At 48.5% G+C, this 25580-nt stretch overlaps 1 protein-coding gene across 1 annotated transcript in view; it reads left to right on the top strand.

Moving 5' to 3' along the window:
* Nucleotides 1-236: 236 nt before the first annotated feature.
* The window catches only part of LOC115081570 (protein sel-1 homolog 3-like), a gene marked incomplete at its 3' end in the record, with an annotated part of 33465 nt that continues 8121 nt past the window's right edge, over nucleotides 237-25580 (top strand). The window contains exons 1-5 of the mRNA XM_029585998.1: nucleotides 237-562; nucleotides 3989-4194; nucleotides 17926-18105; nucleotides 23620-23739; nucleotides 25273-25413. Coding sequence (XP_029441858.1) covers nucleotides 4180-4194; nucleotides 17926-18105; nucleotides 23620-23739; nucleotides 25273-25413 — 456 coding nt within the window. The remainder of the gene's footprint in view (nucleotides 563-3988; nucleotides 4195-17925; nucleotides 18106-23619; nucleotides 23740-25272; nucleotides 25414-25580) is intronic.

A 25580-nucleotide genomic window follows, 5' to 3' on the forward strand; every position in this document is an offset into this window, starting at 1 on the left:
TCCTGACAGCACCGTGTCCCCGGAGGGCCAAACCGTGTGGTTCAGGCTCCCAGCCTCAGCCCAAGGCTGGTCCTGGGCTCCTGGCTCAGACGCTGCCTGGCTAGCGGTGAGATGGGCTCCCTCGTGCGTGACCCGTCTGCAATGTGTAGCGGCCTATCTTGTGCCCCGGGACAGGGGGGGACAGGCTCTGTCTCTTGTCCGGGACACTGCTTATGGCTTTCAGGTGTCATCTTGTGGAAGGTTTGGCTGAAAGGATCCGTGTGGCATGCAAGGACTTGTCTCTGAGCCCCGCTGGAGTGCATTGATTTAAAAAAAACAAACAAATAAATAAAAAAGACTAATTTGTAATGAAATGCAAGATGGCCGGCCGGCCCTAATCCCCTGGCACGTTCCTGCTCTCTTTCCTCTTTTTTCCTAGAGACCTGTGGCACTGTGTACCAGGACTACAGCAGGAAGTACGGAGAGGTCTCTCCGGGCCCCCAGAGCCTGCTCTGGGATGCGCCCTTCCCTCCGCGACGGGCTACGGTGTCCACGCTCTTGAGGAGCCTGGTGGTGGAGAAAGGTGAGAGCTCCCTGCCGGGATCCCAGCTGAGCCCTCCCTCCCTCACCTACCATGGAGCCAGTCCCCTCCTCCCCCCCCCACCTATTCCTCACCCTCCCTGGCTGATCAGTAACTCTGCTGAACGGTTCCCGATGCCAACATTAAGGCAGTACTGGGGGTGAGGGGGGGGGAAGGGGTTATAGGGTGCATTTCCCCTTTGTTTGGGCAGTGCTGCGACTAACTGGGAGCCAGCAGCCTCTCCTCCCTCCTCCTCCTCCCCTCTCCGGCTGCTGACGCGTGATAACCTCTCCCACGCTACCTGCAGGCACTCAGGCCCGCGTTTTAACATGAGACGAGCCTGAGAGTGGAGGAGTGTGGGAAGTAGGATTCGGCTGTGTAGCTATGGATGGGGTTATGGTTTTACATGGTGAGTGTAAGATCTTGAGCCGTATTTTAGATGTATGTGCGTGTTTCATACGTTTGTAAGCAGCACTGGATGTTATCGTATATGAACGTGCCCTGAGGTCACGCTGGGAATAGAGAAATGTATATTGATTGCTGTCTTGAAGTGCAAGGTGTTGTATAATTCTTTGATTTTTTTTTTTATGGAAACCAGACAAAGATGAAAAGTTTAAATGTGAGAAGGAAGTGAGTGAGTTGTGTTAGGAATGGAAGATCATAGGCTGTTTCTCCCTGAGTCTGCAGGATTATTATAGCTGTTGAGGGGACCTGTGTCCTCGCTCCTCCTCTCTCCTGAGAGGGGAAGATCGCCCACTCCTTGCTACTCCTGGATCCCCACGCCACCCCTTCTCGGCCTCAGCCCTCTCCTCTTCAGGGGTCCCACGGCTGGGCTATGCCAGGCAATTAAATAGCTGCAGGTCCCTAATCTCCACCCTATGTATGAGGGGAAGGGAAGGAAAAAGCCTTCCCCCTTTGATACTGCCTGCTCTCTGAAGTCCACCAATAAGATACTTCTGAACAGTTAAGGGAAGATATGCATTTTATCCAAAAGCACATTTATTTATTTATTTATTTTTAATTTTTATATACACCAATGTTCCTGTATAGGAAACATATCGCAGCGGTTTACATGAAACTGAAGTGTCGCCGAAGGGCGGATACAATGAAACATGTGGTACAATGAACATGAGGAACATTAGAAATACACTATAATATAATAATAATAAAATTATAATGAGATAATAATACTACTAATCATAATAATAAAATAGAAAACCTAGGGCTATGCCTGATGAAACTTCCAAATAATCTTTAGGAGAAAGCCATCGTGACGGGAAAGGAGGCGTAACTGAAGGGTAACAGGAGAGAACTAACTAGGCATGCGGGCAAGTTAAGAGGCAAGAAGTCCACAAAGTGCAATAAGACGTTTAACTTAAGAGGATTCATAGAGGGACTACGCGACTTGTAGCTGTCTGACGGTCTGCGGCCAGGTTAAGGAATTAATGTAATCTTTGCCTCCCGGAGAAGTCAAAGATCTGGGGGATTTATGGAGTCAGGATGAGGCAGGATGTAAATTTACCTGACTCATGCCCTTAAAATGCCATCCAGTGGTCATTTTGAGGTACTGCATGATAATTATTTAACCCATCACGAGTCAGGTCTCCCTCACACTTCACCCCATAATGCAAGAAGCAGGAGGTCGCCGCACACGTGAGAAGCACAGAGGAGTCCTAGTGATGGGGTAGCACCGGTAAAGCCGAGCCGCACACGTGAGAAGCACAGAGGAGTCTTAGGGATGGGGTAGCACCGGTAAAGCTGAGCCGCACACGTGAGAAGCACAGAGGAGTCTTAGTGATGGGGTAGCACCGGTAAAGCTGAGCCGCACACGTGAGAAGCACAGAGGAGTCTTAGTGATGGGGTAGCACCGGTAAAGCCGAGCCGCACACGTGAGAAGCACAGAGGAGTCTTAGTGATGGGGTAGCACCGGTAAAGCTGAGCCGCACACGTGAGAAGCACAGAGGACTCTTAGCGATGGGGTAGCACCGGTAAAGCCGAGCCGCACACGTGAGAAGCACAGAGGAGTCTTAGCGATGGGGTAGCACCGGTAAAGCCGAGCCGCACACGTGAGAAGCACAGAGGAGTCGTAGTGATGGGGTAGCACCGGTAAAGCCGAGCCGCACACGTGAGAAGCACAGAGGACTCTTAGTGATGGGGTAGCACCGGTAAAGCTGAGCCGCACACGTGAGAAGCACAGAGGACTCTTAGTGATGGGGTAGCACCGGTAAAGCTGAGCCGCACACGTGAGAAGCACAGAGGACTCTTAGCGATGGGGTAGCACCGGTAAAGCTGAGCCGCACACGTGAGAAGCACAGAGGAGTCTTAGCGATGGGGTAGCACCGGTAAAGCTGAGCCGCACACGTGAGAAGCACAGAGGAGTCTTAGCGATGGGATAGCACCGGTAAAGCCGAGCCGCACACGTGAGAAGCACAGAGGAGTCTTAGCGATGGGGTAGCACCGGTAAAGCTGAGCCGCACACGTGAGAAGCACAGAGGAGTCTTAGGGATGGGGTAGCACCGGTAAAGCTGGAGATCAGTTTCAATGTTTTTCTTAATTAATCGCAATTTCTTACAGTTCGCAAATCAAAGCCATGCACACAGGTCAATAAAAACATAAAACAGTTATCAAATCAGAGTAAATCACAAATCATTAAAAACATGACAGCAGAAAGAGCCGAACATAATTATATTTAAAAAAAAACCTCAAATGATATCCAATCACACAAGGGATCGAGCCCTGTCCATTGCAGGCCCTGCCCGCTGGAAGACGCTACCTATGAATCCCCGCCTCGAACCCTGCACCATCAAAGTCAAGAAAAAGTTAAAGACCTGGCTTTTCAGACAGGCATTCCCAGATTAGGACCCTCACACCGTACACCCATCGCCACAGATGTTTGCTTCTAAACTACTAATATTCACTTTATTGTGTTATTGTCTTATTTCTCTGCAGTTTCTTTCCTTGCTCCTCTTTAGTTATTACTCTAGTTTTTATTCTCTGCAATCCCACCCCCCCTTCCCTGTTATACGTAATTTCTACCTTCAGTTTGATGTAAACCGAGCTGATGTACCCACTAATATCGGTATTAAAAAAAAAAAAGCCTATAAATAAATAAAATAAATAATCACTAATAACAGATAAATCGTATCTAACAAATAACATAAAAGCCTAAAAAAAAACCCAGGTCAGTGCTATAATAAAGAGCATAGCATAAAAATCATAAGAACCAGATCAATCATAGTAAATGTCGGATAAAAACTGATCTCCCGTGCAGTCTCAAGTCCAATTTGTTTAGGAGAAGGCAGAATCAGTAGCGTCGGTGTCATCGCAACAGGAAGGGAAAATGGGCCTTGTCTTTCTCTGCATTGCTGTGCCCCCGAGTGACCGGAACGCAGTTCTTGAATTCTCGCCTTTTTTGCTCGCACTCGGCAGGTGACTGGCAGCTGAAGCCGGAACGCCTGGGCCTGGAGCTTTTCCGCACCTTCGAGAGAAAGGCGACCGGCCCCCAGGGCTTCGCCCGCCTCAAGAGACTGCTGCCTCTGCTGCTGCAGGCCGGCTGCCTGGGCTGCTCCCGGGCAAATTACCTGGCATCGGTCCTGTTCCAGACTGGCTTTGGGCTGAAAATGGACCCCGCAAAGGTAGCATGGCAGGATCAAACTTTCTTTCATTTTTCTGTTCATCGCCAGCAGCAGCATCCCCTGCCATTCCACCAGGGTAGAAAGTGGTGGGAAGGGCAGGAAAGAAAACCATAAGAGTGTGCATGGTCACAGCGGGGGTTGTGAAGGTGTGTGTGTATACACGTAAATATCCTATGGACAATTCAATGGCCTATATTTTAGCAATTTTCAAAAGCCCACTTGCACGACTAAAGTGCATTTATTTATTTATTTATTTATTTATAGCTTTTTATATACCGGCATTCGTAAAACACATCATGTCGGTTTACAGGTAACTGAGAAAGGAAATTACAATGAACAATGATAGAAGGATAGCTGGATAAAAGATGTAGGTACCTTTTATAAGGCTAACGAGCGTAGTAGAACTTGGTTAGATAATCAAACATGAACTAATAAATAAAATTGGTTAGATAATCAAAATGAACTAAAAAACAATATCGAATTGACATATGAAATTATGTACAATAGAAGGCAAAGGTAGGAGGATTTGGGGGGGGGGGTGAGCGGGGAGGGAAAGAAGAGCGGAGGGGGGGGGGAAAGGTAGGGATGGGTATGATGCGAGGAAAACTGCAGTGTTTTAGTGGAGGAGTATTAGGGAGAGAAAGATTGTTTAGGGGATGGGTAGGGTGGGTGGGGAGGGCAGAAGGGTGCTGTACATAGTGTAGGAGTTCATTATATATTGCTGTACATGGGGTGTTGTACAAGGGGGCAGGGGGGGAAATAGGGGAGGTACCGGGAGGTCACTGACTAGGATTGTGAGGAGTTAGGATAGGCCTGTTTAAATAACCAGGTCTTGATTCCTTTTTTGAAAAGGCTCAGGGATGGTTCTAGACGGAGCTCGGCAGAAAGGGAATTCCAGAGAGTAGGGCCAGCAATGGAGAAGGCTCTTTCTCTGGTGGTTGTGAGGTGAGCAATTTTGAGTGAGGGGGTATGGAGGGTGCCTGCAAGGGAGTTTCTGGTGGGGCGGTTGGCCTGGTGGAAGTGTGGCATATCTTCGATCCATGGGGAGTTGTTTTTGTATAGCTTGTTATGAATGATGGTGAGTGTTTTGTATTGTGAGTGGAAGGTGATCGGGAGCCAGTGGAGATCTTGTAGTATGGGAGTAATATGATCAGTTTTTCTTGTGTTTGTTAGGATTCTAGCCATGGCGTTTTGTAGAATTTGGAGGGGTTTGATAGTAGAGGCCGGGAGGCCTATCAGAAGTGAATTGCAGTAGTCGAGTTTTGATAGTATGGTGGTCTGCATAACAGTGCGGAAGTCATGGGCGTGGAGTAGAGGCTTCGGTTTTGTGAGGGTTTGGCGTTTATAGAAGCCCCCTTTTAAGATTTGATGTGGGATTTGAAACTTAGTTGTGTGTCTAGGGAGACTCCTAGGTCTCTAACAGCGGGCGGGGGCATGTGTGTTTGTGAGGCGTTTTGAGACATTTGGTGGATAGAAATGCTAGGTTGATTTGTTAGAATAAGGATTTCAGTTTTTGAAGCATTGAGTGCAAGGTGGAGATTGGAAAGTAGGGAGTTGATAGATGCAAGGCATGTTTCCCAGAAATTCAGGGTTTCTTTGAGGGATTTCTGAATGGGGATAAGTATTTGTACATCGTCAGCGTATAGGAAGAATTTCAGTCCCAGATTAGAGAGTAAATGGCAGAGTGGGAGTAGATATATGTTAAAGAGTGTGGAGGAAAGAGAGGAGCCCTGTGGTACGCCTTGTGATAGGGGAATGTGTGCGGATTCGAAATTATCGATTTTAACTAAATACTTTCTGTGTTCAAGGTAAGAGGAGAACCAGGAAAGGGCTGTGTTTGAGATGCCTATCTCTGCTAAACGTGATATTAGGATTTGATGGTTTACCGTATCGAAGGCTGCTGAAATATCTAAGAGAGCAAGTATGTAAGATTGGCCGTGGTCCATGCCTTTGAGGATGGTGTCTGTTATTGCAAGTAGTAGTTTTTCAGTGCTTCGATCTTTACGAAAGCCATATTGGGCGGGGTGAAGGATATTGTTGTCTTCTAGGAAGTCGGTGAGTTGTGTGTTGACCACTTTCTCCATGATTTTAGATATAAAAGGCAGGTTGGAGATGGGCCTGTAGTTTGCAGGGTCATTTTGGTCGAGGGTGGGTTTCTTAAGTAGAGGCTTTACAATGGCAAGTTTAAGTGGGTCAGGGACTTTCCCGGAGGTGAGGGAGCAGTTAATAATATCTGCCAAAGGTTTTGCAATGGCGGATGGAATAGTGAGGAGAGTTTTAGATGGGATGATGTCAGCGATGTGGGTGGCTGGTCGCATCTTTTTTAAGATGGATTTGACTTCCATCGTGGTGGTGAGATCAAGGGAGTCGAGGTTGATGTTGTTAATGATGGGTAGTGGGTCGATAGGAGCGGGATTAGAGGGGAGTCGGGTGAGAAGTTTGGAGATTTTGTTCTTAAAGTAGTCTGCTAGTTTATTACATTTCTCTATGTTGTGTTCTTCTTGGGGGGATGGAGAGGCTGACTTTGTGAGTTCTGCTACATAGGAGAATAGGGCAGGATTGAATTTATAATTGTGAATTTTTGCTGCGTAGAAGTCATGTTTGGCGTGGAGTGTTGCTTGCCGGTATATGTGTAGGGTATGCTTGTAAGCTGTTTTGTGTGCGGGTGTGGGTCGTTTGCGCCAGGAGCGTTCTTTGGATCTAAAGTCTTGTTTTAATTTTCTTAGTTCGCTGGTGTACCAGGGTTTTCTTTCTGTTTGTGTGGGTGTTATTATTTTATGGATAGTGGGGCAAATGTCATTGGCTATGTCAGTGGTGATCTTATCCCATGACAGTAGAGCGTTATCTGGGTTGGAAAGGTCGAGGTTTTCACGTACATTGTTGAAGGCTAGGGAGAGTTCCTCTGATGAACATGGTTTGCGGAAGGAGATTGTTTTTCTATGTGATTTTGTGATGGTGGCGTCAGTGTTGAGGGTGAGATGGGCATTGATGAGATAATGGTCGGACCAAGGGATGGGTGTGGTGGTTGGTGCATGGGGTGCTGTTATGCAAGTATTAATAAAAAGGAGGTCGAGTGTGTGTCCAGCTTTGTGCGTTGGCTCGGAGATGAGTTGTCTGAAGCCCAGGGCTTTGAGAGTAACAAGTAGGGTTTCGCAAGCTGGAGTGGCGGGGTGGGTGTCTACGTGGAGATTGAAATCTCCGAGTATCACTGCAGGGGTGTCCGGCTTAATGTTGTTGGTAATGTATTCAATGAGGGGGGAGGGGTCCTGTTCAAGTATACCGAGAGGGGTGTAAATAAGGCAGACCTGCAGGGCTTTGGATTTAAAGAGCCCAATTTTGAGTCTTGGGGGGGGGGGGGGGGGGGAGCAGGTTTGTAGTCTGAGGTTAAGGTGTTTCTTGGCGGCTAGGAGGATGCCTCCTCCCCTTTTTTTGGGCCTAGGGATGGAGAAGATGTCGTATGTCTGTGTTGGGAGTTGATTAATGAAAACATGGTCTGAGTTTTTTAGCCACGATTCTGTAATGGCACATATATCAGGGCTGGTATCGGTGAGTAGGTCTTGTAGGATCGGGACTTTCTTTATGATGGATTGTGCGTTGAAGAGGGAGATGGCTAGCGTGGCTAGGCCTAGCAGCTGCGTGAGGGGGGTAATCATGATGGGCACTAGGGATTTATGCTGTATGAGGGCGTGAGGGTGTGCTGGGCGAGGGATGCGTCGAGCGGGGTGGTGTATGATAGGTATAGTGGGGAGACACATTTCGGGAGGAGGATGGGGGGAAGTTGGGTACTGTGTGGAGGGTAGCAGTCGAACTCAGAGCTCTTACAACTAGTTGGGAGAGAGGGAGAGTCGAGAGTGATTCAGCTAAGGAGTTAATCTGATAAGGTGGTTGTGTAGTAGTGCGAAGCGAATTAGACCTATGTTTTGTTCTGGGTGCTGTTTAGGTGAGGTGCAGTTAGCGTTTTCTGAAAGAATTACAAGATACAGAGTACATTTCGATTCAATAAGGTTAGCCAAAAGGGGAGGGTTAGATGACTTGGGAATATTTGCATTAGTTACAAAAGTGGCATCGGTATCACAGACACAAGTGGGGGTTACCATAAGTTACTTGCTGTTAGAGGGATAGTTGTCCAGAACAGATTATTGTCATAAAGTCATGTGGGTGCTGGTGAGTGTTGTGGTAGTGGATAAGACGTTGGCTGCTGCGATTCTTCTGTATGTGGAGCAGGTAAGGAGGTCCAAGGACAAAACAAACAAAGATTAGGATGCGCATGAGGCCGCACGAAGGGGCGCACTAAGGGGCCTGCCCCTTAGGTCGCGCTCCTTCGTGCGTGCGACGCCCGGCGCGCGGCGCCGCAGTAGCGGTCCTGCTTTTAATTCTTTGCTGTGCCTGCCTCCCAGGCGCTGACGTGGGAGTCAACGTGTAAAACCCAGTTTTAAGCTGGCAAGTTCTATTGAAAATCGGGGACTCTGATTGTGAGTCCTGTGAGGACAGGGGAGTGTCCAGGGTACCTGAAGTGGCAGACCAGTCACAAACGGCAGAATGTAAATCAAAACGTTACATTAAAAATGGGAGTGCTGTGTAAGGATGGGCCTTCCAGTGGAGCTTTCGGGCAGTTCGCTGCTTCCATGTCTGTTTTGCGGGGCCTGCTCGAATCACACGTGATGGCGTTTTTGGTGCAATGAATGCTCTTTGTGTGCATTTTTCTCCCTTGCTGTCATCCATTTCAACACCAGCTCGCCTTGGCTCTGGGTCTGTCGGCATTGCCTGCCTAACCGTGAAACAAGTGCGTTTCCCCTCTCCCTGCTGGGGAGCAAGTTTCATTTTCTGTGACTTCTCCCCGGCTCCGCTCACGCTTCATCAAAGCCTTCACAAGCTGAGCAGCGTGGGGAGGTGGCTCCTGAGACGTTGAAGAGGGTCGGGAGCTCACTGAGCAATGGGGAACAGAAGGTGAGTGGGGGGGGAATGGAGGTCACCCAGAGAAAAGGGAGGGGAGCAGGGGACCAAACCCAGGGATCTGTTCACGTTTCCGTTGGCGCGTTTGCTCAAGGTCTGCCACCCAGTGCGGGCTTCAGATGGCATGGCAAGGAGAAGGTCAAGGACACCGAGCAACAGAGGGCAGAGCCATGCAAGGGGGCGAGGCAGGGATGACGTTCCAGCAGGACAGAGAGGGCGGCGGGAGATCAGATCTAAGGAACTGAAGGCGCGGGCAGGCGCCGGTGGGACGCCGGGGTGCACAGGGCATGCAGATACCTCCGCTCAAGTCAAGGTGAGGCCTTGTCTGCAGTATTCTCTCCAGCTCTTGGCCCTCTGTTTCCAGAAAGATTAGAAGGAAATCCATAAAAGGGATCCCAAAATAGTGCTGGACCTGTAACAGGAGCCAAATGTGCTGAAACGTTTAAGGATCTAAAGCTGTGAGCCCTAGAGAAGAGAAGGGACTGAGGGATAGGCCTCAGACATTCAGATCCTCTGACCCTATCAGCAATGCACAACAGCGGCAATGTTTCAGAGCAAGTCCTGGAGCAAGATTATTTTATCAGCCTGGCTAACATCAGAAAATATTTCATCATGGAAAGACTGTTGAGTGCATGGACCGACTTCCCCAGGGGATGTGGTGAAGGTCAACACAGAAACAGAATTCAAGAAAGTCTGGGATAAGCACAGAGGATCCTTAGATGTGAGGGGTAAAGCCTGGGATAAGCACAGAGGATCCTTAGCTGTGAGGGAGTGAGAGGTAAAGCCTGGGATAAGCACAGAGGATCCTTAGCTGTGGGGGAGTGAGGGGTAAAGCCTGGGATAAGCACAGAGGATCCTTAGCTGTGAGGGAGTGAGGGGTAAAGCCTGGGATAAGCACAGAGGATCCTTAGCTGTGAGGGAGTGAGGGGTAAAGCCTGGGATAAGCACAGAGGATCCTTAGCTGTGGGGGAGTGAGGGGTAAAGCCTGGGATAAGCACAGAGGATCCTTAGCTGTGAGGGAGTGAGGGGTAAAGCCTGGGATAAGCACAGAGGATCCTTAGCTGTGAGGGAGTGAGGGGTAAAGCCTGGGATAAGCACAGAGGATCCTTAGCTGTGAGGGAGTGAGGGGTAAAGCCTGGGATAAGCACAGAGGATCCTTAGCTGTGGGGGAGTGAGGGGTAAAGCCTGGGATAAGCACAGAGGATCCTTAGCTGTGAGGGAGTGAGGGGGTAAAGCCTGGGATAAGCACAGAGGATCCTTAGCTGTGAGGGAGTGAGGGGTAAAGCCTGGGATAAGCACAGAGGATCCTTAGCTGTGAGGGAGTGAGGGGTAAAGCCTGGGATAAGCACAGAGGATCCTTAGCTGTGGGGGAGTGAGGGGTAAAGCCTGGGATAAGCACAGGGGATCCTAAGCTGTGAGGGAGTGAGGGGGTAAAGCCTGGGATAAGCACAGAGGATCCTTAGCTGTGGGGGAGTGAGGGGTAAAGCCTGGGATAAGCACAGAGGATCCTTAGCTGTGGGGGAGTGAGGGGTAAAGCCTGGGATAAGCACAGAGGATCCTTAGCTGTGAGGGAGTGAGGGGTAAAGCCTGGGATAAGCACAGAGGATCCTTAGCTGTGAGGGAGTGAGGGGTAAAGCCTGGGATAAGCACAGAGGATCCTTAGCTGTGAGGGAGTGAGAGGTAAAGCCTGGGATAAGCACAGAGGATCCTTAGCTGTGGGGGAGTGAGGGGTAAAGCCTGGGATAAGCACAGAGGATCCTTAGCTGTGAGGGAGTGAGGGGTAAAGCCTGGGATAAGCACAGAGGATCCTTAGCTGTGAGGGAGTGAGAGGTAAAGCCTGGGATAAGCACAGAGGATCCTTAGCTGTGAGGGAGTGAGGGGTAAAGCCTGGGATAAGCACAGAGGATCCTTAGCTGTGAGGGAGTGAGGGGTAAAGCCTGGGATGAGCACAGAGGATCCTTAGCTGTGAGGGAGTGAGGGGTTAAGCCTGGGATAAGCACAGAGGATCCTTAGTTGTGGGGGAGTGAGGGGTAAAGCCTGGGATAAGCACAGAGGATCCTTAGCTGTGGGGAGTGAGGGGTAAAGCCTGGGATAAGCACAGAGGATCCTTAGCTGTGGGGGAATGAGGGGTAAAGCCTGGGATAAGCACAGAGGATCCTTAGCTGTGAGGGAGTGAGAGGTAAAGCCTGGGATAAACACAGAGGATCCTTAGCTGTGAGGAGTGAGGGGTAAAGCCTGGGATAAGCACAGAGGATCCTTAGCTGTGAGGGAGTGAGGGGTAAAGCCTGGGATAAGCACAGAGGATCCTTAGCTGTGAGGGAGTGAGAGGTAAAGCCTGGGATAAGCACAGAGGGTCCTTAGCTGTGAGGGAGTGAGGGGTAAAGCCTGGGATAAGCATAGAGGATCCTTAGCTGTGGGGGAGTGAGGGGTAAAGCCTGGGATAAGCACAGAGGATCCTTAGCTGTGAGGGAGTGAGGGGTAAAGCCTGGGATAAGCACAGAGGATCCTTAGCTGTGAGGGGTAAAGCCTGGGATAAGCACAGAGGATCCTTAGCTGTGAGGGAGTGAGAGGTAAAGCCTGGGATAAGCACAGAGGATCCTTAGCTGTGGGGGAGTGAGGGGTAAAGCCTGGGATAAGCACAGAGGATCCTTAGCTGTGAGGGGTAAAGCCTGGGATAAGCACAGAGGATCCTTAGCTGTGAGGGAGTGAGGGGTAAAGCCTGGGATAAGCACAGAGGATCCTTAGCTGTGAGGGGTAAAGCCTGGGATAAGCACAGAGGATCCTTAGCTGTGAGGGAGTGAGGGGTAAAGCCTGGGATAAGCACAGAGGATCCTTAGCTGTGAGGGAGTGAGGGGTAAAGCCTGGGATAAGCACAGAGGATCCTTAGCTGTGAGGGAGTGAGGGGTAAAGCCTGGGATAAGCACAGAGGATCCTTAGCTGTGAGGGGTAAAGCCTGGGATAAGCACAGAGGATCCTTAGCTGTGAGGGAGTGAGGGGTAAAGCCTGGGATAAGCACAGAGGATCCTTAGCTGTGGGGGAGTGAGGGGTAAAGCCTGGGATAAGCACAGAGGATCCTTAGCTGTGAGGGGTAAAGCCTGGGATAAGCACAGAGGATCCTTAGCTGTGAGGGAGTGAGGGGTAAAGCCTGGGATAAGCACAGAGGATCCTTAGCTGTGAGGGGTAAAGCCTGGGATAAGCACAGAGGATCCTTAGCTGTGAGGGAGTGAGGGGTAAAGCCTGGGATAAGCACAGAGGATCCTTAGTTGTGGGGGAGTGAGGGGTAAAGCACCCTCCGGCGCCGCGATTCAATTAAGCCAGCTGCTCCTACTCACCTCAAGCTGCTTCTGCACCATCGGCTGAGAAGGGAGGCCTGCGCGATCGGCGCCCAGACCCGTCGGGGTAAGGCCTTTTAATTTCCCTTCCCCCCGGCGAGCCTGACCGTCGATCTCACGGCTGAGCGGCAGCCCCTCGCTCTCCAGACACGCCCACCACCGCGAACAGCCAATCCAAATTCGAGAGGGACTTTTAAACTTCTTCACCCTCAGGCGCCGCGCGCCGTAATCGCACGCCAAAGGAGCGCGACAAAGGGGCTTGCCCCTTTGTGTGCCCCTTCGTGTAGCCCCGCAGGACAGCCCTAATATAGAAACCTGATACATTTCAGCCCTTCAGTTTCTCACGCAGGTCAACCTCCGCACCCCACATCATTGAGTTTTCAATCTCTCCCTCCAACTGGGAGCTACTTCCTGCTCCTACACTGCAGAACGTCCAGAGAAAGTGTACTACCGCACTCAGCTTTCAACTAGCATCAGACAACTTCCTCCAAGCACTCAGCTTTCAACCAGCACGCTGAGTCTGATGCTGATTCTGACGCCAAACCTAAACAAATAAAAAGTGACCTTCCCAGGACCGAATCACCGCTAGCACAAAAGGGCCTACCCCTCTGTGCACCTCTTCGTACACCCCTGACGCATAACACATCCCCATAACCATCATCATCCACCTCTCGTCTTCTAATACCAGTTCTTCAATTTCACTCAACTATTCTCCAAGTCTACAAGCAATCCGCAATCATTCTTCACCTCTCATTCAAGCCTCAGTCACAATCAACCACCGTGAATATTCTTACCTCTCCACCCCATTCACCTAGCAGATCTTTAACATTACTTTTCTATAATAATAAGACCTCCGACCTATTCTAACCATCATGCTCCGCGGTCTACCGATTCCGATTCTTCATCACAGGAGACACAATGCAACTAGTAACTTTCTTGGGACCTCTCATCCTCACACCTATAAAGCCCTCATTCCCATCATGGCTTCCCCTCTTACACAATTGCTTGGACTAACATTATTCTCACTATATCTATTCAACGCACAATCCATCACTAAAAAAACCCCCATTCTCAATGATCTTCTCCTAGAAGAAAATCCAGACGTATGCGCTATAACAGAAACTTGGCTCAAATCGACAGACACTGCTCTAATTAACCAACTACCTACACATTCATATGACTTCTTCTCCATTCCCCGACAGAAAAGAAAAGGTGGAGGAATTCTTCTTGCTACCAAAAAAGATTTGAATTTCACCCAATACTCTGTCAACTCTTCTACCAAACTGGAAATAGGCCTTTTCAAATCAAACCATCTCCAAATCCTTCTTGTATATGCCCCCCCAGGCCTTCTCGACTTAGATGCCTCTCCTCTTCTGGAACTAATAGTCTCCCACATTAATTTAGATTCTCCAGCAATTATACTTGGTGACTTCAATTTACATGTCAACAATCCATCTCTATCTACAAATGGGAAAACTTTCATTACAGCCTTGTCTGCTTTAGGTTTCAATCAGATTATCAAGAAACCCACTCATAAAGCAGGTCATACATTGGACCTCATCTTCACCAATTCTGGTATCTCTAACTCAACTCAACCGATCTGCGAACCAGTACCCTGGTCGGACCACTCTCTAATCTCGACCACCATCACACTGGCACAAAAAAAACAGCACTCCGCCCCTCAACAACAATTCTCCTACAGGAAAATATGTGCATCCGAGGACCTCCACAACCACCTAGTCTTAGAATTACCCCACATGGACCTTTCCTCTCCAAATTCGGCACTTCACTCATGGAATAATATTACAGAAACTGCAGCTAATAAACTCTGTCCTCTAACAACAAAAAAACTAAAACACAATATTCCAAAAAAACAACCTTGGTTTAATGAAGAACTACAAAATCTAAAACTTTCCCTCAGACGGAACGAAAGCAAATGGCGCAAATCCCCTTCAGCGTCCACCCTTTCTACCTACAAAATTGCTCTCCACAATTACAAAAATTCCTTGCAAAAAATCAAAAGAGACTTCTATGCTCATAAGATCCATCATATGATCTTTGATGCTAAAGCCCTTTTTACCTACGTCTCCAATTTAACTCAAATCCAAACACCTGACATTCCATTTAACAAAGCACAAGAAAAGGCAGAGGAGCTTGCTCTCTTCTTCAACAACAAAATAGCTAACCTCCTTTCTAAAAATTCGCCTAATACTTCTTCCCCCTACAGTACCTATATACACCATAACAAATACATCTCACTCAACTCATTTGAACCAACTACAACTTCTGAGATCCTTAGAATACTGAAAAAGATGAAACCATCGACACACCCATTAGACCAAATCCCTTCCAAATTACTCCTCCTTATTCCGGACACCATATCCAAAGCTCTGGCAGACATAATAAACTGCTCTTTATCTAAAGGACTCTACCCTGACGACCTTAAAATGGCATCAATCAAACCGCTCTTGAAAAAACCAAAGTTAGACCCTGACGACCCCTCCAATTTTCGCCCTATCTCAAACCTCCCATTCATTGCTAAAGTCATGGAAAAACTGGTTAATTCTCAATTATCAGACTACCTGGAAGACCACAAAATTCTCTACCCTTCACAATATGGCTTCAGGAAATCGTTAAGCACAGAATCTCTACTAATTTCCTTAACAGACTACCTCATCCTAGGCCTAGATAAAGGCCAGTCCTACCTTTTGATTCTCTTGGACCTCTCAGCCGCCTTTGATACTGTTAACCACTCTATGCTCCTTAACCAACTATTGAATATCGGCATAACAGGCTCTGCACTGTCCTGGTTCCACTCATTCTTGAAAAACAGAGGCTTCAAGGTAAAAATACACAGTAAAGAATCTAAACGCTACCCTTCATCTCAAGGAGTTCCCCAAGGTTCATCCCTCTCTCCCACCCTCTTTAACATCTACCTCCTCCCTCTCTGCCATCTATTAAACAACTTGAACCTTAAACACTACCTTTATGCAGATGATGTCCAGATTGTGATACCAATTAAAGAATCCATTAAAAAAACCCTCGATCTTTGGGAATATTATCTGCAAGAAATCAACTCCCTCCTTTCCAGTATGAATTTAATCCTAAATTCCTCAAAAACGGAACTCCTTCTAATATCATCTGAGATTAGCCACACCCCTACAATCCCTCCAACTAATCTACAAACAACAAAAGTAAGAGATTTGGGCGCAATCATCGATAACAGGCTTAACTTAAAAGCATTCATAAACCAAACCACTAAAGACTGCTTTCATAAACTGAATGTTCTAAAAAGAATAAGACCTCTGTTCCACATCCATGACTACAGGACTATCCTACAAGCAATAATCTTCTCCAAGTTAGACTATTGCAATTCTTTATTATTAGGTACCCCATCAACACATACTAAACCGCTACAAATGGTTCAAAATACGGCAGCTAGAATTCTAACAAATACAAGGAGAAGAGAGCACATCACCCCGATCCTTAAAGATTTACACTGGCTGCCAATCCATTTCAGAATTCTTTATAAGTCAATCACCATAATCTATAAATCCATCCAACAAATCGCTCCTCTCAACCTACAAATCCCTTTCATAAAGCATACTTCCTCCAGACCCATAAGAGAGTACTACAAAGAGTCTCTGCAGGTACCACCTTCCAAAACTTCCCTCCATATAACTTATAGAGATAGGGCTTTCTCCACAGCAGGACCCACTCTTTGGAATTCCATACCAACGGAACTTAGACAAGAACCCTGCTTATTGACATTTAGAAAAAAACTCAAAACATGGCTTTTCAAACAAGCCTTCCCAGACTCAGTCTAAAAACAATTCTCTCCGATATTCAAATTCCAAGCAACAATTTTCTTTTATAACCATCCTGATAATTTTCCCCTACACTTTATAAACATCCAGAATCTTCATTATTTATTTAAGATTTCTTCCTTATTGTTAAAAACTGCATTTTTGAACTGAACAATTCATTGTAAATCATTCACTTCCATCTTTGGAAACTTTACCATTCTACAGGTTAATACAACATGTTAAAGTTCCTATCTTTTCTTCTTCTTACTCCTAGTTGTACGTATCCTTGTTTATTGTAACTGTATTTATAATATGTATTTATAATATGTATATTACATATTTTGTTCTATGTTCCGGTTATTACCCCATTGTTTACTGTAAACCGGCTTGATGTGATGTTATCACGAATGCCGGTATAGAAAAAATCAAAATAAATAAAATAAATAAATAAAGCCTGGGATAAGCACAGAGGATCCTTAGCTGTGGGGGAGTGAGGGGTAAAGCCTGGGATAAGCACAGAGGATCCTTAGCTGTGGGGGAGTGAGGGGTAAAGCCTGGGATAAGCACAGAGGATCCTTAGCTGTGGGGGAGTGAGGGGTAAAGCCTGGGATAAGCACAGAGGATCCTTAGCTGTGGGGGAGTGAGGGGTAAAGCCTGGGATAAGCACAGAGGATCCTTAGCTGTGAGGGAGTGAGGGGTAAAACCTGGGATAAGCACAGAGGATCCTTAGCTGTGAGGGAGTGAGAGGTAAAGCCTGGGATAAGCACAGAGGATCCTTAGCTGTGAGGGAGTGAGGGGTAAAGCCTGGGATAAGCACAGAGGATCCTTAGCTGTGAGGGAGTGAGGGGTAAAACCTGGGATAAGCACAGAGGATCCTTAGCTGAGGGGGAGTGAGGGGTAAAGCCTGGGATAAGCACAGAGGATCCTTAGCTGTGGGGGAGTGAGGGGTAAAGCCTGGGATAGGCACAGAGGATCCTTAGCTGTGAGGGAGTGAGGGGTAAAGCCTGGGATAAGCACAGAGGATCCTTAGCTGAGGGGGAGTGAGGGGTAAAGCCTGGGATAAGCACAGAGGGTCCTTAGCTGTGGGGGAGTGAGGTGCATCTGTGTTAGTGCAGATGGTTGATAATATATCAGACTCAATGGCTCTTTATCTGCTTGTGATGTTTTCTGTTGTATTGCAGTAAGCTTTTTTCTTTAATTTTAAACTGTTTTATGTTTAGATGCACTGTCCATGACAATTTTTTGTGACCTGTTTTGCCTCTCACAAGATCCTTTGTGATGTAGGCAAAAGAATATAATCACATCTAAGAAAAGCATTCTGTCACGTCTCCTGCTCGAGTCTGAATCTTTTTTTCAATGGGGCTCCAAGCAACAGCAGCTCCTCATGTGCTGAGGCTCTCACCCAGTTCAGCTGTGACTCAGTACCTGACCACCGGTTTGTGCTAATATTATCCAGGAAAACCAATGTGAAACCCTTTGAGTGTCTCCCAGTGGTGTCTTGGATTGGTATTTGAAGTTTCATTGCTGTGGTTTATCATCATCTATCCCTGGTTTCTACTAGAGGTTGGTTGCGCTTGGTGCCCCATCTTTGACTGACCTTGAAAGCCTGATAAAAGTCCTTTTCTCCCACTGACCTGCAGGCCTTGCGGTTCCTTCTGATTGCTGCCCAAGCAGATGAGCGTCTGGCTGAGTTACAGTTAGGTCACAAGCACCACCTCGGAGTGGATGGGTTTCCGGTTGACTATGAGCTCTCCTATGCCTACTACGCCAACGTTGCCAAGCAGACCATGGTGGACAGACTGGAGCCGAGCAAGAATCAGGTAGCGCCGTGGCATACCTACTCCTGGCAATCATTGTGGCGTGCCAAGGTCTTTCCTCTAAGCACACACTAGATAACAAACTCCACATGTGTTTGTCTCTCTCTCAACATGGTTATCCTGTTAGTGGCTCAACGTCACAAGAGCAATCTTGAACTTGAGAAAGCTGAGTTTTTAAGGCACTATTGCTGCCCCTAGGAATCACCTCTATAGACTATGTCAGTGTCAGTGATCCCTGTACAACCCCTCCTCTCGGGCCTCCTCTGTAGACTGTATCAGTGTCAGTGATCATGGTGCGGCCCCTCCTCATGGATCTTCTCCGTAAACTGTATCAGTTTCAGTGATCACATTGCGTCCCCTCCTCATGGGTCTACTCAGTAGTTTGTGTCGGTGATCATGGTGCATCCCCTCCTCACGGGTCTCCTCTAGGCTGTCAGTGATCACATTGTGTCCCTTCGTTATGGGTATCCTCTATAGGATGTATCAGTTTGAAGCTGCATTTAAATGATCTTGTTTCAATTTATGTTTTATTGTTTGTTTTAAATTTTTATTATATATAATTGCTTGCACTGTTGTGATCTCCTTTGAACAATTTTTTGGCAATGAAAGCGCAATATAAGAAAGTGTAAATAAATAAATCCACGTCAGTGATCACATTGTGTTTCCTTCTCATGGGTCTCCTTTATTCATATCAGTGTTGGTGATCACGATGCATCGCTTCCTCGCAGGTCTCCTCTGTACATTGTGTCGGTGATCACAGTGTGTCCCTAGCTTGTGGATCTCCTCTATAGACTGTATCAATGTCAGCGATCATGATGTGTCCCTTCTTCTTGAGTTTCTTCTATAGACTGTATCAGTTTTGGTGATCATAGTGCATCCCTCCTTGTGGGTCTTCTCTATAGATTGTGTCAGTGATCACGGTGTGTCCCTTCCTCGTGGGTCTTGTCTATAGACTAGCAGTGTCAGCGATCATGATGTGTCCCTTCCTCATGAGTCTCCTCTATAGATAGTGTCGGTGATCATAGTGCATTTCCTCCTTGCGGGTCTCCTCTATAGATTGTATCGGTGATCATGGTGTGTCCCTTCCTCATGGGTCTCCTCTATAGACTGTATCAGTGTTGGTGATCAAGGTGCATCCCTTCTTCATGGGTCACCTCTATAGATTGTGTCAATGATCATGGTGCATTTCTGCCTCATGAGTCTCCTCTATAGACTGCATCCGTGTCAATGATCACGTTGTGTCTCCTTCTCGTGGGTCTCCTTTATAGACTGTATCAGTGTCAGTGATCACAGTGCATCCCTTCCTTGCAGGTCTCCTCTATAGATTGTGTCAGTTTTCACAGTGCATCCCTTTCTCTTGGGTCTCCACTATTGATTGCGTCGGTGATCACGGTGTGTCCCTTGCTCATGGGTCTACTGAGCTCTGTAGATCGTGTCAATGATCATGATGTGTCCCATTCTTGTGGGTCTCCTCTACAGACTGTATCAGTTTCAGTGATCACAGTGCATCCCGTCCTCATGGGTCTCTTCTATAGATTGTGTCGGTGATCACAGTGTGTCCCTCATGGGTCCTCTATAGACTATAGCAGTGTCAGTGATAATGGTGCATCCCTTCCTTACAGGTCTCCTCTATAGAAAGTGCTGCTGATCACAGTGCGTCCTCTCCTTGTGAGTCACCTCTATAGATTGTATCGGTGATCATGGTGCATCTCTTCCTTGTGGGTCTCCTCTGTAGATTGTATCAGTGATCATGGTGTGTCCCTTCCTCATTTGTCTCCTCTGTAGGCTGTATCAATGTTGGTGATCATGGTGCAGCCCGTCTTCATGGATCTTCTCTATAGACTGTATCAGTGTCAGTGATCACATTGCATTCCTTCCTTGCAGGTCTTCTCTATAGACTCTGTCAGTGTCAGTGATCACAGTGCATCCCTTCCTTGCAGGTCTCTATAGATTGTGTCGGTGATCACGGTGGGTCCCTTCCTCGTGGGTCTCCTCTATAGACTATTTCAGTGACAAAGATCATGTGCCCCTTCTCACGAGTCTCCTCTATAGATTGTATCAGTGTCAGTGATCATGGTGCATTCCCTTCCTTGTGGGTCTCCTCTATAAATTGCATCAGTGATCATGGTGTATTCCTTCCTCATGGGTCTCCTCTATATTTAATTATTTATTTAAAAACTTTTATATACCGATGTTCATAGACATATCACAACGGTTTACAAATAACAGGGGGATAAATATATATATATATATATATATATATAGACTGTATGAGTGTCTGTGATCATGGTGCGTCTCTTCCTCATGGGTTTCCACTATTGATTGTGTTGGTGCTCATGGTGTATCCCTTCCTTGTGGGTCTCCTCTATAGATTATATCAGTGATCATGGTGTGTCCCTTCCTCATGGTTCTCCTCTAAAGCTCTATCAGTGTCAGTGATCATGGTGCATCTCGTCCTCACAGGTTTCCACTATTGATTGTGTTGGTGATCATGGTGCGTCCTTTCCTCATGGGTCTACTCTGTAGATTGTGTTGGTGATCACGATGTGTCCCTCATGGGTCTCCTCTATAGACTGTAGCAGTGTCAGTGATAACGGTGCATCCCTTCCTTACAGGTCTCCTCTGTAGATAGTGCTGCTGATCACAGTGCGTCCTCTCCTTGTGAGTCACCTCTATAGATTGTATTGATGATTATGGTGCGTCTCTTCCTTGTGGGTCTCCTCTATAGATTGTATCAGTGATCATGGTGTGTCCCTTCCTCATTTGTCTCTTCTGTAGGCTGTATCAGTGTTGGTGAACATGGTGTGGCCCGTCTTCATGGATCTCCTCTATAGACTCTGTCAGTGTCAGTGATCACAGTCCATCCCTTCCTCGCAGGTCTCTATAGATTGTGTCGGTGATCACGGTGGGTCCCTTCCTCGTGGGTCTCCTCTATAGACTGTTTCAGTGTCAAAGATCATGATGTGTCCCTTCTTACGAGTCTCCTCTATAGACTGTATCAGTATCAGTGATCATGATGCTTCCTCATGAGTGCTCCTCTATAGACTGTATCAGTGTCAGTGATCATGGTGCATTCCCTTCCTTGTGGGTCTCCTCTATAGATTGTATCAGTGACCATGATGTGTCCGTTCCTCACAAGTCTCCCCTATAGATAGTGTTGGTGATCATGATGCATTCCCTCCTTGCGGGTCTCCCTCTATAGATTGCATCACTGATCATGGGGTATCCCTTCCTCATGGGTCTCCTCTATAGACTGTATGAGTGTCGGTGATCATGGTGCATCCCTTCCTTGTGGGTCTCCTCTGTAGATTATATCAGTGATTGTGGTGTGTCCCTTCCTCATGGGTCTCCTCTATAGCTGTATCAGTGTCGGTGATCATGGTGCATCTCTTCCTCATGGGTTTCCACTATTGATTGTGTTGGTGATCAAGGTGCATCCTTTCCTCATGGGTCTACTCTGTAGATTGTGTCAGTGTTCATGATGTGTCCCCTTCTTGTGGGTCTCCTCTATAGATTGTAGCAGTTTCAGGGATCACGATGTTTCACTTCCTCATGAGTCTCTTCTGTAGATAGTGTCAGTGATCATGGGGCATCCCCTCCTTGCAGATCTCTTCTATAGATTATATCAGTGATCATGGTGTGTCCCTTCCTCATGGATCTCCTCTATACACTGTATCAGTGTTGGTGATCAAGGTGCATCCCTTCCTCACGGGTCTCCTGTATAGATTGTGTCGGTGTTCACGGTGCATTCCTTCCTCGTGGGTCTCCTTTATAGACTGTATCAGTGTCAGTGATCATGGTCCATCCCTTCCATGCAGGTCTTCTCTATAGACTGTGTCAGTGTCAGTGATCATGATGTGTCCCTTCTCATGAGTCTTTTCTATAGAGTATATCGGTGATCATGGTGCATCCCTTCCTCGTAGGTCTCCTCTATAAATTGTCGGTGATTATGGTGCATCCCTTCTTGCAGGTCTCCTCTATAGATTGTATCAGTGATCACGATGTGTCCCTTCCTCACGCCTCCCCTATAGATAGTGTTCGTTTTCATGGTGCATCACCTACTTGTGGATCTCCTCTATATATTGTATCAGTGATCCTGGTATGTTTCTTCCTCATGGGTCTCCACTATAGGCTGCATCAGTGTCGGTGATCATGGTGCGTCTCTTCCTCACGGGTTTTCACTATTGATTGTGTCAGTGATCACGGTGCGTCCCTTCCTCATGGGTCTACTTTGTAGATTGTGTCAGTAATCATGATGTGTCCCCTTCTCGTGGGTCTCCTCTATATATATCAGAGTCTGTGATCACGGTGTTTCCCCTTCTCACGGGATTCACTCTATTATTTATTTATTATTGATTTGTTTTTCTATACTGAGGTTCAATTGTACATATCACACCGGTTTACAGAGTAACAGAGGATTCTATAAGAAATTAGGTTTCTTATTTTACATTGAAACTACGTAACGTATGTAACAAATATAACAATATAACTTGTGGTCAGCAATGGATTGTAATAGAGCTATAATCGACATTGGAACTTCGTAATATAAGTAACATTGTAAATTGTGGAGTAAAGAAGACAGCAGTGAATTATAAAAGAGCTATGAACGACATTGAAAATTCGTAACATGGGTAACAATCTAACTTGTGGAGTAATAGGAGGGAGCAGTATGAGTTATAGTGGAGATGTGTTGGGGCATAACCCCCAGCGATTTGGGGCAGAAGGGGAATTCTGTGAGACAATAGGATTCTTGTTTTATGACGTAATTTCACTGCATTATTAACCATTGTGTGGTGAATTTTTCAAAGGGTTTAGGTCGCTAACTTTGGGAATTAGGCTCCTAAATCAGGTCCAGAATTAGAAATAGGCGACTGCCTCCGGCACCAAATCTTAGCTAAAGCACCAGTGTCCCGATCCTGCAGCGGCAGCAACTTTGATAAAAGAAATTCAGTGAGGGGGCCTGCAGCCGCCCATCATCGCGTGCTCAAGATTTTGCCGCAAGCGCGTGTTTCCGTAGTAACACGAAGCCTGTGTGCGGGGGTGGGGTGGGGGGGGGGGCCAGGGTAGCCTCCGGGCCTCTGCAGGCCCCGCCCTGCATGTCATTTCTTTAAGTTGCTGCTGCTGCCGCCACCATGGGATTGGGACGCTGCCACTATAAGTAAGCTCCTGGGGGTGGATGCCCCTCCCTGCATCCTGGTGGGGGCCGTCACTCACCCCACTGCCTGTGGATGCTCAAAGACCGAGCCCCTGTGTCCCCCCCCCCCCCCCCCCCAGGCATTTAAATTTAGTGGCTTCAAAAGCGGGGCCGGAGCTAGGCCAGGGGACTTGGCACTGAGATGTTCAGCACCGGGCACCCGCGGGGGGGGGGGGGGGCGAGGGCTGCGATCAGGCGAGCAGCAGGGCCTACGTTTCAGGCCCCTCCGCCTAGGAGCTTCTGCAGCTACAGAGAAGCTGAGCTGGAAATCCTCCCCCCGGAGCTGGGGAGTAGCTAAGCCTTTCCCCCTCCTGTCCCCGCAGTCCTACGTGGAGAACATTCGGCTGACAGACGAGGAGGCCCTGAAGGTGCAGACCAAGGAGAACTCCCACCTCTTCGTGTGGCTCAGGCTGCAGGCCAGGCAGGGCGTGTCCCCAGCTCAGGTACTCTCTTCCCCCCACCCGGCTTTCCTAAACGCTCGCTCGCTCGGCCCCGGTGCATTCACCCTTCAGATCACCTCACTGGCCTGACGACCTTACCAAGGCCAAGATTCAGAGCAGCTGCCTGGATAAATCACCGGGGGCTGTAATTTAGAGGGATAAACAATAAAATCATCCCACCCAAGATAATCCACTTTTCAGTTCTAAGCAACCCCTCCTACATCTGATAAATTGGTTGCAGGGGCCCTCAGGTTCGGCCACCTCCTTTCCCAGTTCAGGATCTCCCCAGCTGCAATCCCTAAGTTTAAGGAACTGCATCCCCCGGCCCCTAAACCCCCCCCCCCCCAGCTGCCCCGGTGCTGTCGGAAGCAGCGCTGGAAGCGTAAGCTGCGCCGTCACTGGGGTCCACGTCCTCCGGATCAGACGCTGGGGGGGGGGGGGGGGGGTCCCCGCTCCACCTTCCCGCCAGCCACTGGGTGCTCGCCTTGCCCCGACCTCCACCTGCTGCCGCGCAAAGTCCTGCAGCCTCTGTCCCGGGTGGCGTTTGCAGCTGAGTAACTCCGAAAGCTGAGACCCGAGGGGGGGGGGGGGGGGGGCTGTTAATCAGCTTTTACCCCAGTCGGGAGGAAGACACGGCCGAGACATGAGGAAAGGGAGAGCACAAGTCGTGTCCCCCCCGTGCCCCTTTGAGAACAGTGAACGGGGTAAACACCGGGGATCCCTAGAGGATGGAAACGAGGGGGAACGGGCATGAGGGGGGGGGGGGGTAACTTGCTGGTGCGGCATTTACTGCCCTTAACCAATAAACCTGATGCTTTTGATGCCAACTCCTACGTTGCTCTCTGCTGCAACGGGCAGGAGGTGACGGGGGAATTGGACTCGGAGAGCAATAAACAAGGGCCCTGACTTTCATAGTTTGGGAAACTGATAAGCAGGGGGGGGTGGGGTGACCTGTGCGGTGCGGCGGGTGCTTGCTGGGCAGATTGGATGGACCATTTGGTCGTTTTCTGCCGTCATCTTTATGGGGGTTGCCATATGCAGATCCCCATAAACCCGAAACGCTGACTCCTATCTGCACAACAGGGGCAGATCCCCTTCACAGTGGGGGGGGGGGGGGTCCGATAACCTTTCTGTGGCAGCTCTTCCTGCTGCATTCATTTCAATGAAACATGGCCCCTCCCCCTGCATTCTCAGTCCTGGGGGGAGGGGCTAAGCGCATGGACAGCGCCTGCAGGTCACACACACACCTGAGAGATGGTGCGCGGATCCTGCGTATGAAGGGACTGCAGATCCCCCCCCCCCCCGTGCAGAAGGTGTGGGGGACGCACACCCCTGCAGGGTCCTACGCAAGCGGGGGCCCGTGACTTCCCCCGTGTTTCCGCAGTGGCTGGAGACCCCCCCTCCCCCCTCTGAGGCAGTGCTGGGTCCTACGCGAGCGGGGGCCCCCGTGCCTTCCCCCGTGTATCTGCAGTGGCTGGAGACCCCCCCCCTCCGAGGCAGTGCCGGGGGTCTGACTGATTTCTTTTCTCGTTGCAGCAAGCTGTGAGCAGGATGCTGTTCTGGGGGCAGCAGGGCATCTCCTCCAATCCTAAGGCTGCGGTGAAGGTTTACGAGAAAGGGGCGATGCAGCTGAAAGACCCGGTCCTGATGTACGACTACGGCATCGTCCTTCTGCGGGTGAGCGCACACACGCTGGCCGGGCTCTCTTACTGGTCAGTCAGCCCGGCCACTGCTGTGGGAGCCCAGAGGGGCTAGCACTGGGCCTGGGGGGGTCAGAGCTAGTGAGGAATCAGAGGCAGGAAGCAGATCCAGAAACAGAGCTGGCAGTGCTGACCTAATCCAAT

Source organism: Rhinatrema bivittatum, unplaced genomic scaffold, assembly GCF_901001135.1.
Source record: "Rhinatrema bivittatum unplaced genomic scaffold, aRhiBiv1.1, whole genome shotgun sequence".
In the NCBI taxonomy this organism is placed as follows: Eukaryota; Metazoa; Chordata; class Amphibia; order Gymnophiona; family Rhinatrematidae; genus Rhinatrema; species Rhinatrema bivittatum.